Source organism: Apium graveolens, chromosome 10 (assembly GCF_009905375.1).
Source record: "Apium graveolens cultivar Ventura chromosome 10, ASM990537v1, whole genome shotgun sequence".
Taxonomy (NCBI): Eukaryota; Viridiplantae; Streptophyta; class Magnoliopsida; order Apiales; family Apiaceae; genus Apium; species Apium graveolens.
The window spans coordinates 198,167,328-198,183,086 of NC_133656.1; the positions used below are offsets into that span (position 1 = coordinate 198,167,328).

Genomic DNA, 15,759 nt, shown 5'->3' on the forward strand with positions numbered 1-15,759 from the left:
TTTAATTATAGGTCGAAAATGGTTGAACTACAAATCGATAAGTTGAAAAAAATATAACAAATGTATTAGTCGGCCTGCTGTTGACCAACTTGCTTATCCAGTCAACCGATTGAGAAGCACTCGTTTTGGTTGAAATGTCATACTTTAGCATTATTTGGACAGCAATTTTGGAATCATCCCAATTCCAACTAGGTAGGTTAGACATATTCAGCTTCGATTTATAATCTCTGATATATTCTAATAAAATCATGGTCATACTTCTGAACTAGAGGTTAATCGTAACTGTTTGAATCAGTGATTTTAACTAATTGATTAAATAAATTGTTTTAACTAATAATTTAAATTTTAATTATTTTAAATAAAATTATTTGATAAATAAATATTTTAATTAGACTAATTTGAAAGTTAGATTTTCGATTAAAGAATGATTTTCTGAATTAAATTAGAGTTTGATCAAATTAAACCTTTAACATCACTTAATCTTAACAGCTAAACCAATCAGCTAATCAAAATAGTTATTTCAAATAGTTACAATTTATGATTACAATTAATTGTCAAAAGGGCATTAGTTTTTTGTAAACCTGAGTGGGAAAATTTCAAAATTAGCTTTTTGTAAACCGGAATTTTTTTTGCTCAAATCTCTTATTTGTTTTAAAAAATTAATTTACTGTCAAAAAACTAATTTTCATATATTGCCCATAATTATACGGGATGAGCGTAAATTAATGTAATAAAATCTTAATTTTTGTAGGTCCCTATTTGATTATTGTCTTCTTTGTAAAATGTATAAATCTAGTTATTGAAAAAATAATTAAGTTGGATTGTTTGAAAGTGTAATGCTAGATTATTAGATTCATTCATGAGTCTTACATACGTATGGTTCAATCTTTTTCCTTATGTATTTGATGTATATAACTTATTGAGTCCATTTTAATTTAATTTTTAATCTAAAGTATGAAGTAAAGTTGCAAGTGCATTTCAGAGTCATGAACCACTAGATCAGTCGTCAGCAGAGCTTTAGTTTTATATCTTCCAATTTTATGAAAGGCTTTACATTTAAAAATAAGATAAATTTGCATTTTACATCCTCAAACAAAGTTGAAAAAATAATTTTGTACCAGAACTTTCGAAAATATAACTTGCACCCCTTAACTTCAACTTACTAATTTAGTATGCACCATTTTACAGATTATAATTAAAATAATAAATGATAAAAAGGGAACTTTATTTTAAAATGTAAATAAATTTTAGTTAGAATTTCAAAAATAAGTTAAAATAGTTATAAAAATGATTTTTTTTGTATATTAAATATTAATATTGATCAGAATATTTTCATTAAATGCATTTTAAAATCATAACGACGTCAAAGATTTTAAAATGAAATAATTACATTAAATTAAATATATATAAAATATATATAAAAAAATTATTTTGAATTTAATTTTGGTAGAATTATATAATTTTTGGCATTAATAATATTACTAAAATTTAAAACTCAACTATATAATATTATTCAAAAAATTTAAAGATATTATTTTATAGTTATAATAATAAATTCAATTTTTAATATAATCTGAAAAATAAAAAAATTAGTTTAGTTAATATTTTACTGAAATTCCCATTCTACCCCTTACTTTTTTAATAATAACCGTCGAAGGGGTGCTTTCTGAATTGGCGGGTTGAAATTGAGGGGTACAAACTAAGTTTCTAATACTATTGATACATATTTGTTTTTGAAACAAAATAAGAGGGTGTAAAGTGTAATTTTCCCTAAAAATAATTCAATGAAAGCACAATGTAGTACCAAAAGAAAAGTTTGAATAGCAAGACAAATAAGGACAGTCGGTGGGTCTTTTTAGGGAAGCAGTTCCAAACCTTTTCTTTAATTATATATTTACTTACATAAGCTAAATCTTCCATGGTAACAAACAATAGCCTCCATCCAAAGTGCCAATGTCATAACCAAAAAATGTTCTATTTTATATTATTAATTATTTACCATAATTCACAATTATAAGGTCAACAATGCTAAAGTTTCATAATTCCTTAAATAAACATACAATTTTCAAGTTTAAATATTTTCGGGATAATTTTAAACATTCCATCATTTATCTTTTTTATCCTATTCGTAATTTTTTTGCAACTATTGTTCATTGTTCATATTGACATTGTTCATGCTTTTTTGAACTCCCTTCACGCCCATGTCATGTCGAGGCATGTTTAATATCTCCTATTCACAAGACACAAACATGTTTTTCTATGTTACTTATATTTAGCACAGCTATGGTTCACTAAATGTGACAGGAACATGTATTTTATGCGTTATCTTTTATTTAGCATAAATAGTGCACTTGAATTTTAGCACAAAAATGTAACAATACTAGGAAGTAGGAATTATCGGGGGAACTAGGACTAAAGTGAGCTCGAGTCATAGCCAACAGTCCAAAATCATTAAAAAAAATAATATAAAATCTTAAAATATCTTCAAGTAGCTTGAATTGGTCTCTCCTAAATATTATCAATACTCCTCCGCTAAAACTAAAATCATGGTCTCGCCCCGAGGATAGCCCTATATATACTCTCGTAAGCTTTTATTCCCTTCACCCAAGCTTGAGCGTTCTTGAATATTAAGGAGAGATGTCTACTAACAATGAAACTGCCATCAATCCTTACGAAGTAGAGGATGTTAGAGGTGTACTCCATATCTATAGTGATGGTTCAATAGTCAGATCAGCTAAGCCAAGCTTTAGTGTGCCCGTGCACGACGATGGCTCAGTCATTTTCAAAGATGCTCTGTTCGACGCAGCCAATAATCTTCAGCTCCGTCTTTACAAGCCTGCAACTTCCTCTAGTTCGGCCAAGCTCCCAATCTTTTACTACATTCACGGTGGTGGCTTCTGCATTGGCTCCAGAACGTGGCCGAACTGTCAGAATTACTGTTTTAAGCTGGCTTCGCAGCTACAAGCTGTAATTATCTCTCCAGATTATAGGCTAGCACCAGAGATTAGGCTACCTGCAGCCATTGAAGATGGATTTATGGCTGTCAAGTGGCTGCAGGAACAAGCTGTGTCGAAGGAGCCAGATGCGTGGCTTAATGATGTGGCTGATTTTAGCCGTGTTTTTATATCTGGTGATTCAGCTGGAGGTAACATTGCTCATAATTTAGCAGTTCGACTAGGGGCTGGTTCAGCTGAGGTGGCACCAGTTCGAGTCAGGGGCTATGTTTATTTGGCTCCTTTTTTCGGTGGAACTGTTTTAAGCAAGTTTGAGGCCGAGGGACCAAAAGATGCCTTCTTGAACTGGGAGCTCATTGAAAGGTTTGTTTTACACACACAAGTGTTCATTCAAATGCAAACTTATTTAACCTGCAATTGGAAAACTTGCGATTTGCATCACTAAAACCTGTGCTTTGTACTAATGTGATTGGTGGTCAGCATATGATCTGTAGTGAACATGATCTACTTATGCCTTATACCTATATCTGCATAGCCACATCAGCTTGAATATGCATTAAAAATTTAATAATTAAATTGCGACAGATTCTGGAGGCTCTCGATTCCAGTTGGAGAGACGAGAGATCATCCTTTAGTGAACCCCTTTGGACCTGTTAGCCCGAACCTTGAAGACATGGCTCTTGATCCTATTCTTGTTATAGTGGGTGGAAGTGATTTGCTAAAAGACCGCGCAGAAGACTACGCCAAGAAACTGAAGCAATGGGGAAAGAAGATCGGGTATGTAGAGTTTGAAGGACAGCAGCATGGTTTCTTTACCATCAATCCAGATTCAGCACCTTCGAAAGAGTTGATGCTGCTAATCAAGAAATTCATAACTGAAAATTCCAGCTAAGCAAATTCGGCCTGCATTACCTAATAATCTTGATTGTACCCTTCTGCATTTGTCTGGTTTGTGTGTTGCTGGGCTAAAACAAAATTTATTAAATCCAAACTAATGATAATTCGGGGCATACATAATGGACAAAATTAATTTATATTATAAAAATAAACTAAAACAAAATTATACATACATGTAGAACAATTGTTCAACATTTTTATAAAAGCCCAGAATAATTATTCTCGCTGTTCTCACATAAAAAATATTCTCACAAAAAACATGTCTCACGTATATAATAGGCCCTAACAGGATAAAATAAATTTAATGTATACTATAGATATGAGCTAAAAAAATTAAAACTTCGTAGCATTACTTTATCAAAACCAAAAATATATTCATTATAATTAGTTAGTTGAATTTCAATCTTTGAATCGATTGATTTAGCCGAAAATAAAATATGAATACATCTACAGGACTTTATTTAAAGCTTATATACTATACTCTAATAGCCGGAATGAGGTATAATTTGTAGTTTGGTTAATCCCTCATTTTGGTTATCCCTTTCCACCACGACCGTTGGATCATCTTCATCAAATAATCAGAGCCGTTAGATCCGAATACTAAAAAAATACACTCCACAAGTTCTCAGGTTCGAATCCCGTCAACAACAAATATTTATATTATTATTTATAAAGATACATATAAGTTCTCAAGTTCGAATCCTGTTAACAACAAACATTTATATTATTTATAAAGATATATATAAGTTTTAAGATTCGAATCTCACTCACTAACAACAAACATCTACATTATTATTTATGAATAAAATTCATCAATCATATATTATTTATACTATTTGAACCTAACTTAAAATTATAATTATATAATCATTATTTAATATTTAATTATTTATATAGAATTTTAATAAAATTAAATTAAATAAAATTAAAAATATATAAATATTAAGAAAAACCGTGCGGTGTAAGCTGGTAATTATAAATTACAAATACGGTTTGAGAGAAGTATTAGAACATCTTCACCCACCGAACCCGTCAATCCGTTAATTCATGAAATTCACTTGGAGTTGATCACTCTAGAGAGGAGTATTATAGGTCAGACGTCAGAAATGGTTGGAGTGCAAATCGACAAGAATATTACAAATGTAGGAGTCGGCCTGCTGTACCTAATATCCTCCACGCTAACGGACAATGGCCTTCATCTAGAGTATCAATGTAATAAGCAAAATATGTTCTATTTTATGATTCATTATTATATTGCATAATTCACAGTTATATCGTCGCCAATATTTGAATCTCCGAATTCGCTAAACAACAATAGAGACTCGTGCTTAAGCATTTTCGGGATCAATTTAGAAGTTGTAGCATTTACCTACCGAAACGTTTTCTGTCCCCTTCGCAATGTTATGCAATTGTTACTTATCTTTATTGCTTTTTTTACATGTGTGTAACGTCTCTATCGCTTAACAATTACTGTAAAACATTGGTCATCTTTCCTGCATTTTTATATGCGTATACTGTCTATTTCAGCTTCGTAATTACATGTGACATTAACACGTTTTTTATACATTCTCTTTTGTTTAACACAACTCTTGTACTTGTATTTTTAAGCAAAAGAATGTAACAATTTTAAGATCTGCTAGGGAACGGGACTAGTGTTGAGCCCAAATCCAACTATCCAAAATCATAGAAATTTTAATGTAAAATTTCAAAATATCTTGAGGTAACTTGAATTGGTTTCCACTAAATTTTATATTATTTCGTCCTCCTATATTAAGATACTGGTTTCGCACCGAAGGCGAGGATCGCCCTATATATAAATACTCTATCACGTTTTTATTCCTTTCGCCCAATCTTGAGCATTCCCAAATATTAAGAAGAGATGTCTACTAACAATGAAACTGCCATCACTCCTTACGAAGTAGAGGATGTTAGAGGTGTACTCCATGTCTATAGTGATGGTTCAATAGTCAGATCAGCTAAGATAAGCTTTAGGGTGTCTGTTCATGACGATGGCTCAGTCATTTTCAAAGATGCTCTGTTCGACGCAGCCAATAATCTTCATCTCCGTCTTTACAAGCCTGCAACTTCCTCTAGTTCAGCTAAGCTCCCAATCTTTTACTACATTCACGGTGGTGGCTTCTGCATTGGCTCCAGAAGGTGGCCAAACTGTCAGAATTACTGTTTTAAGCTGGCTTCGCAGCTACAAGCTGTAATTATCTCTCCGGATTATAGGCTAGCACCAGAGAACAGGCTACCTGCAGCCATTGAAGATGGATTCATGGCTGTTAAGTGGCTGCAGGAACAAGCTGTGTCGAAGGAGCCAGATGTGTGGTTTAATGATGTGGCTGATTTTAGCCGTGTTTTTATATCTGGTGATTCGGCTGGAGGTAATATTGCTCATAGTTTAGCAGTTCGTCTAGGGGCCGGTTCAGCTGAGGTGGCACCAGTTCGAGTCAGGGGCTATGTTTATTTGGCTCCTTTTTTCGGTGGAACTGTGTTAAGCAAATTTGAGGCTGAGGGACCAAAGGATGCGCTCTTGAACTGGGAGGACATTGAAAGGTTTGTTTTAAACACACACACAAACAAGTGTTCATTCAAATGCAAACTTATTTAGCCTGCAATTGAGAAACTTGAGATTTGCATCACTAAAACATGTGCTTTGTACTAGTGTTTTTAGTGGTTAGCAAATATTGTATTGACCATGAACTACTTGTACTATATTTGTGTAGCCGCATCAGTTTAAACATGCAATTAGTGTTTAAATAACTTAGTGACGACAGGTTCTGGAGGCTTTCAATTCCAGTTGGAGAGACAAGAGATCATCCTTTGGTGAACCCATTTGGTCCTGTTAGCCCGATCCTTGAAGACATGTCTCTTGACCCTATTCTTGTAGTGGTTGGTGGAAGTGATTTGCTAAAAGACCGTGCAGAAGACTATGCCAAGAAACTGAAGCAATGGGGAAAGAAGATCGAGTATGTAGAGTTTGAAGGACAACAGCATGGTTTCTTTACTAACAATCCAGATTCAGCAGCTTCGAAAGAGTTGATGCTGCTAATCAAGAAATTCATAAGTGAAAATTCCAGCTAAGCAATTCCACACGCACTAGCTAATTTAAATTGTCTCCTACATTTGGCTGGTTTGTGTTCGGCTTTTACTCTATAGTATAGCTTCTTTGGAGGATAACCTTTCTATCCGTTCATGGAATAATGTACGATTTAGTTTCTTTCTTAAATCATGAAACTGTTATTAGGTTATGCAATCACACACCATAATAAACTTATATACTTAGGCAAGATTTTTGTCGAGCAATGCTAGAGTTTACCAGACATTTACCAAATTCTGTACCAAACAATTTCATGTCTCTGCCAAATCATCTTCTTCTGTAATATAAGACCATAACATTTTCCTATCTTAAAATTCCACTAATCAAAGGAACCTTGTGATGTCATTACCTAATATTAGGTAAGTGGTGGGTAGTGAAGACATCACATTTTTATATAATGTGCAAGCCTGATTGAATAGCTTTTGTAATGCCTAGTCATTCCCCCCAAACACATGTAGTTAACAAATATTATTTGTAATGATAAGCAAATACCATAATGAATTATCATGAGGGTGCTATTAAAAGTTTAAGCAGGCATGGAATCTCTTACACAAGTATAAATCAGAACCTGAGAGTCACATTCTCTGGCCAAAAGACCCGTATAATGATCAAAATTTCGTATTTGGTGCTTCAGAAGTTCAACAGAAAGAAAATTCTCATCCAGGAAAACACTAGCATATTAAGGTAGCAAAATGGAAAAGGAACCTTATTCTCTTCCACAGGACATATTAGCTATTACAGTTCTGCAATGACTTCAGTATCTACCTTCTTCGAGCTATTAGCTTTCATTAAGATTGTCGGCATATTTACTGCATCATACAGATGGAAATGTAAAGACATGATGGAGAAATGTGTTGGCATGTGTATATATGTTAAAACTATCATGTCAACCTATGAAGCATCAACTCAAGTTCACCAGTGATAGAATTTCAGGGTCTTCACTCTTGATGAAAATTGAAAACAAAGAATCTCTAAGGTCAACTGGAGTAATTTTTAAAATGTCATAACAGCCCACATAAAGTCGTTGTAGTATAGTGGTAAGTATTCCCGCCTGTCACGCGGGTGACCCGGGTTCGATCCCCGGCAGCGGCGCAATCTTTTGGGTTTTCTTTTCCTCCTTGATTTTTCCAAGATGGATATTGATGTATAGCCAGGACATTATCCTAAATTTTACTCTTATAAGGTCATTTAATCTTTTAAATTATTTTTTGCCTCCTTGAATTTTCCAAGATGGATCTTGATGTCTAGCCAGGACAGGATCCTAAATTTTACTCTTATAAGGTCATTTATAACTAGTACCAGGTAGTGAAAGTGAAACACTGCTAAACTAGCAAACACAAGGTGACATGAAATTTAAACCTGAAGATGTGTAATAAGATAGATAAACAATTTTCAAGTGATCAAAGTGTAATTTGCACTCAATGTATATGGATATTAATGATGAAGGCAATATTCACAATGAGCACCAACATACCAGCTTAAAAGACGGAATTAACTTGGGGAAAAGCGATATTTACTTATAGGCGTCTTGAATATCCCGAACCTCCACACTTTTTGCAGAATATCAGTCCTGCAAGGAAACAAGACTACACAAGTGTTAGTAAAGTATGGATCTGGTAACTGAAAGCCAGATTGCTTTAGTAAAAAAAGACGATTTGGTATGAGTTTCCTTTGGAAATGCAACCAGAGCTTCCAATGGCGGATATTAAAAAATGTTATGCAAGTCCTCTTGTCATTGCTTTAAATAATCCTTTCTATCTCTAGTAACTTCTCATATGGAATGACCAGAAAAGGTTGTCCCACTTGCATACTTTGCATTTACTAATTAGTAATTACTAAAACTGCAGGGGAGTAATAAGCCCAAGATTCCAAGCTCAGAAGCTATGCTGCAGTTTCTACCTTGTGAGAATACTATGTCATGTCATAGTATTGACATAGTAGCTGTCAATCAAGAGATCGCAGCGGAATATAATAAATTAACAGCTATATTAAGTAACTTTGATCTCTGCTCTTTAGAATGATGAGCGTAGTTTAGTAAAAAAAAAGAATGATGAGTGTAGAAAGATGCTATTTCATTCTAAGTGTACAAATACGATACTTCATATGTTGCTTTACCAAGAGATTCTTGTTATCCTGATGGTATTATAGTGAACTTGAAATCAGCTTACATGAAGTAGAATGAGTCTCACTGTAACATTTATCTACAAGAACCACTAGTATCATTATCAAATTACTTTCTTCGCAGAAATTACTGTATAAAGTATGTCCAGAGGCATATCACACATTTGTATTAACAAAATTATAATCCAGCACCAACAGATACAAATATCGTATTGTCTTGATTTCTTTTTTTACACTAAAATTAGGGATTTTGATCTATTAAATCTGTGTGCTTGTCATGTTATATTAATGTTTAAGACCGTAAGTGTCATCATAAGTTTAAAAATGATATTAGCTTTAATTAACTTAAAGTACCTGCTCCCTTGCACACCTTGCAATCAACCAATCCCGTCTCAAGCTTCATCTTGCCATCACTACAGAAGACGCATTTTGTGCCACCTACAAATGGTTGGAATAATATTAGTTCTTAATAGCTTGTCATATTTTGTTTTGGAACTTAAATGCACACAATCAGTCAGTACTACTGTCTAAATTACTTTCCTTCAGACTTTTGACGATTGTATTTTTAATTATCATTCAATAATAGCTTACGGAAGCTAGGTTTGATTTTTCAAGCTTCCCATTTGCAGTCACTTAATCTCTGAAGGCTGATAGAGACATTAAGAATAGAAATAAAAAATAGAAGTCCCTTGATTTCTAAAATCTAAAATGAGGCAATACTAACTGCTACACTAGCCAATTTAAACAAGAGTTTAGTAAACCACTGATCATATAATGGCATGTCCAAATTTGCAACTGTACTTATTTGTGTATCCCTGTAAAGCTTAAGAAGAGTTGATTGAAAAACATGTCATTTTCCATCCCAAAAGCACATTGACATATTTATACTAGCATCTGGCCTAGAATCTAGATGCCGAAAAGATTAAGTTGAATAAAATCTATTAGAATATAATATAAAATCCAGTCGGCACAAAGTTTTAGATTATTTTACACGAACAATTAGCCGAAAGACATCATAAACATAAAGAACTAGAAGGATAAAACTTCATCATCATAGTCAAAAATATGTTCTAAATTTCACAGTCATATTGCCATTTACATTCTTTTATAGAATCACTTTTGTAACTGAGTCTGCTTAATGTAAAAGAAAAAAATACCATTGCCTGCACATCTCTCACAAGGAACAGGATCACCCTAAAAAGAAAAAATAAACACAACAGCTAAAATCAAAAAACAAAGTTAAAAAATAAACATTACATTAATAAATATAAGAAAAATAACACGAGTTTCCTACTAGTGAACAGTGTACCGAATGATAATGTGACGGTAAAAAATTTGTAGACTCTAACATTTCTCGTAAAAACAATAATAATAATATCTGTACCTTAAGACCAAGAAAAAGTGAGAGAGAAATGGCAACAAGAACACTAATAGTAACAAGAAAAGTTTGAGTGTCCAAAGGGCTGTTGTCAAATGGAGTAAACAGCAAAATGGGAAGGTGTAGTGGTTGCAGAACATGAAATTTAGTTGATGAAGCAACAGATATAACAGGAAACTCTATTGGGGTTTGAGAGAGGAGAGAGAAGTGAATGGTAGATGAAGAAGAGAGAGATAATGGAGGGGAGAGAGTGTGTAGAAAGTGAAGTGATGAGTGAGAAAGTGCAGTTGAAGTTGCCATGGATAGTACAGATAGAGTTCGTGTGAATTGTGGAGCTTATATTCACCATAAAACTCAACCCATTTCGGGTTTCACTCCCTCCGTTTATTTACATTTTACGTTTGACCTTTTGTTTTCCACAAGTTCAAATTAAATCAGGTAAGCCATGGGTGTTTAGCGATAGTGTTCGATTCGGCTCGGTTTTTACCGAAAACGTGTAATGTCGGTTCGATGCGGTTTCTCGCTATTAACCGTAATCGAACTGTTCGGAACGGTTATATTTCGTGCGGTTAATTGTTAACCGATTTCGGTTTTTATTTTTATACTTTTTAAAAACATATTATTTAATATAATGCTAAGAAAAGTTTATAAATGTTATTTAATATAATGCTAAAAAAGTAATTCTTTAATATAAGCAATAAATATCATTGAAAATTAGGATTAATCGAGTATTAACATGAATGACTATGCAAAATTAAGATAAACTAAAACAAATTACGGACTACACACATGATTTATATAAGATTTAGTACTATTCATAATGAGCATTTTCGTATAAAAAAATTCTTGATCTATATACTACAGGCCTGTTGGAGAACGTATTAGAGTTGGTTTCCAAAATAAATCTGGAGGCTCCACCCTCCCCAGGATATAAGTATATAAATGTGGTATAAAATAGATAGCTAAACATATATATATATATATGTGTATATTAAATATTTTTTAAAAAATAATATAAGCGGTTCGATTTTTCGTTCGGTTATAAGGGTAAAATCATAACCGTTACAAACCGTTCCGTCGGTCCGGTTCGATTACGGGTTTTTTCGGTTTTTATCAGTTTCGGTTTATTTCGGTACGATTTTTCGATTTCTCGGTTCGATTTCGGTTTTTCGATTTTTGTTTGCTCACTACTACCATATATAGTGTTTTGTTCAAACAAAATGAATTTTTAATACACATTCCTTAAATATCCCAGGTATGGGCTTTTCCTATGAGTATCAATTTTATTTTTTCTTTTAGTAATTAAATGTAAATATTTAATATTAAAATAAATCTATGAACCAAAAATATACTAAAATAATAATGAAATTAATATTTATAATTAAATTAAAATTATTGGCTTCAAATATTTTAAAATAAAAATATTGATTCCAGTATTGAATCAAATACATGATATCAGATATGATACATGATCCTCATACCACTCTAACCCGATTTCTAATTTTAACTCGATATCACATCTCGAACCAAACGACGCCTACATTTCTATAATAATATTTTTTATTCACAAAAAAAAATTGGAAATTGACTAATGAAACTACAGAGCAAATACACCTTAAATTATACATAAAACCAAAAAAAAAAAAATTAGAACGGGGGACTATGATTTTCAAAATTTTTTGATATCCCAACGTAATGTTCTTTTATGCCCCACTAGAGTTTTCAGTTATTTGTAGTCCTAGAGTTCTTTGGCAATTAAAATATTATGAAAATATTACAAATTTCATATATTTTACAAAAAAATGTCACTGTTTTAACAAAAATATTACGAAGCTCGTAAATTTTACAAGTAATGTGAATATATATTATGCAAAAAATATATTTCATAAACTAATATATTTTGCAAGTATTTGTTGGTAAACTGTACCTTCTTTCTCTTATTTGTTTACATTTTATTTGTTTGTTATGATATTTTTTCTAATTGTTTATATTTCAAAAAAAATTAAAAATAGTAAATTTTTATAATATAAAAAATAATTACATTCACTATTTCTCCCCACTATACTCGCATATAATATTAATTGGTCTCATTATTTTATTTACTTTTTTTTAACTTTTTCACCACTATTTTATCATTTTTGTTAATTTTCGGTGACCTAAATGTGAAGAAACGTGAGGGAGGGAAGGAGTATGTCTTATACCAAAATTGTGTGCGGTTTACAAAAGTTTTATTAAAATATTCATATTTATGCGGAATGATTTACAAAATTGCCAATTTACTCGAGTGTTCATCGAGGAGTAAACCCTAGATAATGGCCGGGACCAAATCAAGCCCTCGTTATACTATAAACAGTCACTACATCGAACACGTAGTGGTGGAATTATGTATACCAAAATTTAAAAATCTTATTCTTGATCTTAACAAAGTTCAATATTCTTGTTGGTCTACTGTGTTTCGTGACACTGCTAGGGCTTATAATCTTCTTCATCACATTGATACCGCCATTCCTTGTCCTTATTTATCTGACCAAATTATCAACTTCAGTAAAAACGACGACATCACTCAAGATGCCGTCGTTCTTACCTGGATTTATGCCACCATTTCTCCTTATCTACTTGCGAGATTACTCACTCGAAAACCACCTATTTCGGCCCTGGATGCTTGGGCACGTCTACGTGACATGTGTCAACAACATGACGATGCCATGCAGAAGAAGAGAAAATTCATTCAAATCGATCTCAATGAAGATTATTTGGGGTTTGAGGAAAATGTCAATGACAATCGCGTTGATTTATTAAGTAATTTACCTGATGATGTGCTCATTTACATGCTATCTTTAGCTAATGATGTTAAAACAGTGGGAAGAACCAGCATTCTTTCCAAGAGGTGGAGACGTGTTTGGACTCACCTCATGGATCTCGATTTTAATGACCCTTTAACTATTGTCGCTCTAAAATCCCAAGGTCGTATCAATTCTGATATGGATAAATTTGTTGACAGGGTTTTTGTTGACATGGTTAATAGGGTTATAGCTGCAAATCGAGCTCCGTATCTTAATTCCTTCAGAATAAATTTTCCGCTTAATAGTTCTTATGCCGCTTATATTCACAATTGGCTCAAATTTGCCTGTAGTAAAGAGGTGCGCAATTTGGCTCTCATATTTAAAGTTGCTACTTATCCTATGATCAATTTTTTCGACATCTTCTCCAGTAATCCTGCCTTGATTCTCAATACTACACTTAAAACTCTTCACCTGGAATCAGTGACTATATATGGACCTTTGCTTCAATGGGTTTTAACAAATTGTCTTAATCTTCAACGTTTGTCGATTCATAGCTGTGCAGCCAGCCCCGATGATGCTGCCTCTTCCAAACACCAGCTGAAACTTATGGTCTTGTCCCCTGTACTCGAACACTTGGAGTTTTTTCACTGCTTAGAGTTTCTCAACATTAAAGCACTTCATCTATCAGCTTCAAATCTTACATCATTTGTATTTTATGAGACTGAAACTGATGTGGAGTATCACAGTATTCCATCACTTGTGGATGCTACTCTGGGAGGGCCATGCTTCCCTCATCTGGATACCTTATCTCGCTTTTCTTCTCAGCTTCAGAAGCTGTCAATCCGGTGGTTCAAGGTTAGTTCACTACGTGCTATAATGTATATGATGCTAATTGGTTAATTACGTTAAATTTTTCCTGCTCAAACAAACTTGTTTATGTTCCATTTTAATTTTGTAGGTGAACTCTGCAACTGGTGGTTTTCCGACTTTTGTTAATGTTCGGGAATTGGAGATTGTAGTTGGTTATTGCGATGCAGACCTTATTCATTCAACCTCCTTGATAGAAGCATGCCCTCTGTTGCATACATTCCAGTTGAAGGTTGAATATGCACCCTTTCATTTATAATTTTGAATTTGATTATTTAATTTTGTTGGTTTACAATTCATGCTCTCAAGTAGTACTGAGTACTGACACAGATTTTACGTTGGTACATAGATGATGTGTATGACTCAGATACAAGGATGGCCATATGATGCACAAATAAATGTAATGTGTTCCCATCAGCACCTTAAGACTGTAAAGTATGCTGGATATGCTGGATCTGCATCTGCAGATGATCTTGCACTTTGTCTCTCTCGACATGCTCCTATGCTTCGGAGGTTCATTTTTCATACCCGTCGACCTACATTCATAGGAAAGCCGCCTGCCACTAATTATATGGATCGAACATCTATTGTGAGGCGAACACAACGGCTTGCCAAAAGAATTCAAGGAAGCAATGGTCTTGTTGATGTGGTGATTCTATAATTTGATTTTTTTTTTTGAGTTTTTATCTTTTTCTGCTTCAACAAAGATTTCAACTTTAATACACTTTCTGTTTTTTTTTCACCATTCCGGACATTTATCCAGACGCCCCCTTAGTTTTACACTCATTACTGCGGGATGACCTTGGAGAGCTAAGGTTAAGAGCATTGTCTTATAACCATAACAAAACAGATATCATTTCCTCACTGTTATAGCTAGAGTAATACATCTTCAGGATAACGATTCATTTGTCTGCATTGATCATCCTGAAAGCTAAGATATCAAGGAATTGAGAGACAAGCTCATTTAAAATCTGTCATTTATACCTTATGATTATACATTTAACAGTTGGTAAATATTACATCCCGTTGAATTTTCGTGGCAGATTTTTGACACATCACATTATCGCTAAGTCTGTGAATCTAGAGAAATAACCAATTAAAACTACAGCAGACCTCATACCAGCTGGCGAATGTCAACACTTAGAGACACGTAGATTAGTGAAACGAGGAAAAATTTCAGTGGGAATCTTTATCGACAACAAAAAAACTATTGCAGGGAGTTAGCTTAGCTGAACCAGTCAAGATATAACTCAACATGAGAATTACTTTGTCTAAATGTACATTGCTCAAGGGCACACTTTAAGATAAAGATTAGAGAGACTTGTATACAAATCAAAGATGCTAAAACTGTAAGATACATGCATTACACAGAAAGAAAACATTTGAACAGAATGTAATACTCCTGTCTTGACTATAGTTGGAAGGCCGGGGTCAGGAATCGCCTTCTCTCATATGATCTACTTGCAATTTCGCATAGAGTATATTTCATGTTAACACTAGAAAAAAAATATGTTTCCTCTGCATCATGGTTATTATATAATTCTCATCTTAAGAGTAGATTTTTACTAATACAGTCCTTCCTGATAAACTATCGAGGAGGAACTAAGCAGATTGTACAGTTTAATGGATAACTACTAGATTGTGCTAATTAGTACC

General features: G+C 33.3%; 3 protein-coding genes and 1 non-coding gene across 7 annotated transcripts; 3 read left to right on the forward strand and 1 right to left on the reverse strand.

The window, feature by feature from the left end:
• The first annotated feature begins 2,426 nt into the window (after positions 1–2,426).
• On the forward strand, positions 2,427–3,971 carry LOC141690173 (strigolactones hydrolase CXE15-like). Its single transcript, XM_074494837.1, has 2 exons — positions 2,427–3,317; positions 3,540–3,971. Exons 1-2 carry the CDS (start codon positions 2,638–2,640, stop codon positions 3,844–3,846), a joined length of 987 nt encoding a protein of 328 aa, XP_074350938.1. The 5' UTR covers positions 2,427–2,637; the 3' UTR covers positions 3,847–3,971.
• A 135-nt stretch (positions 3,972–4,106) lies between these two features.
• Positions 4,107–7,301, forward strand: LOC141690174 (strigolactones hydrolase CXE15-like). The gene is made up of 2 exons (XM_074494838.1): positions 4,107–6,410; positions 6,632–7,301. The coding sequence occupies exons 1-2, from the start codon at positions 5,731–5,733 to the stop codon at positions 6,936–6,938; spliced, it is 987 nt and encodes a 328-aa protein (XP_074350939.1). The 5' UTR covers positions 4,107–5,730; the 3' UTR covers positions 6,939–7,301.
• Positions 7,302–7,556: 255 nt separating this feature from the next.
• On the reverse strand, positions 7,557–10,850 carry LOC141690175 (uncharacterized). 4 transcript variants are annotated; one of them, XM_074494843.1, is made up of 5 exons: positions 10,460–10,850; positions 10,233–10,269; positions 9,430–9,513; positions 8,472–8,524; positions 7,557–7,763 (listed from the first exon to the last, which is right to left on the reverse strand). In XM_074494843.1, the coding sequence occupies exons 1-4, from the start codon at positions 10,751–10,753 to the stop codon at positions 8,472–8,474; spliced, it is 468 nt and encodes a 155-aa protein (XP_074350944.1). In that variant the 5' UTR covers positions 10,754–10,850; the 3' UTR covers positions 7,557–7,763. The 4 variants fall into 4 exon arrangements, with proteins under 4 accessions (XP_074350944.1, XP_074350943.1, XP_074350941.1 ...); XM_074494842.1 differs by having other exon boundaries at positions 8,429–8,524; XM_074494840.1 differs by having other exon boundaries at positions 8,472–8,540.
• TRNAD-GUC (transfer RNA aspartic acid (anticodon GUC)) lies at positions 7,975–8,046 on the forward strand. The gene has a single exon. It is a non-coding gene; the product is annotated as a tRNA-Asp (tRNA).
• Positions 10,851–15,759: the final 4,909 nt, after the last annotated feature.

Coding starts and splice junctions, on each gene's coding strand:
- LOC141690173 (XM_074494837.1), top strand. CDS start 2,638: ATGTCTACTAACAATGAAACTGCCATCAATCCTTACGAAGTAGAGGAT. Junction 3,318..3,539: donor AACTGGGAGCTCATTGAAAG/GTTTGTTTTACA, acceptor AAATTGCGACAG/ATTCTGGAGGCTCTCGATTC.
- LOC141690174 (XM_074494838.1), top strand. CDS start 5,731: ATGTCTACTAACAATGAAACTGCCATCACTCCTTACGAAGTAGAGGAT. Junction 6,411..6,631: donor AACTGGGAGGACATTGAAAG/GTTTGTTTTAAA, acceptor TAGTGACGACAG/GTTCTGGAGGCTTTCAATTC.
- LOC141690175 (XM_074494840.1), bottom strand. CDS start 10,753: ATGGCAACTTCAACTGCACTTTCTCACTCATCACTTCACTTTCTACAC. Junction 10,270..10,459: donor CACTTTTTCTTGGTCTTAAG/GTACAGATATTA, acceptor TTTTCTTTTTAG/GGTGATCCTGTTCCTTGTGA. Junction 7,764..8,471: donor GATATTCAAGACGCCTATAA/GTAAATATCGCT, acceptor TGTATGATGCAG/TAAATATGCCGACAATCTTA.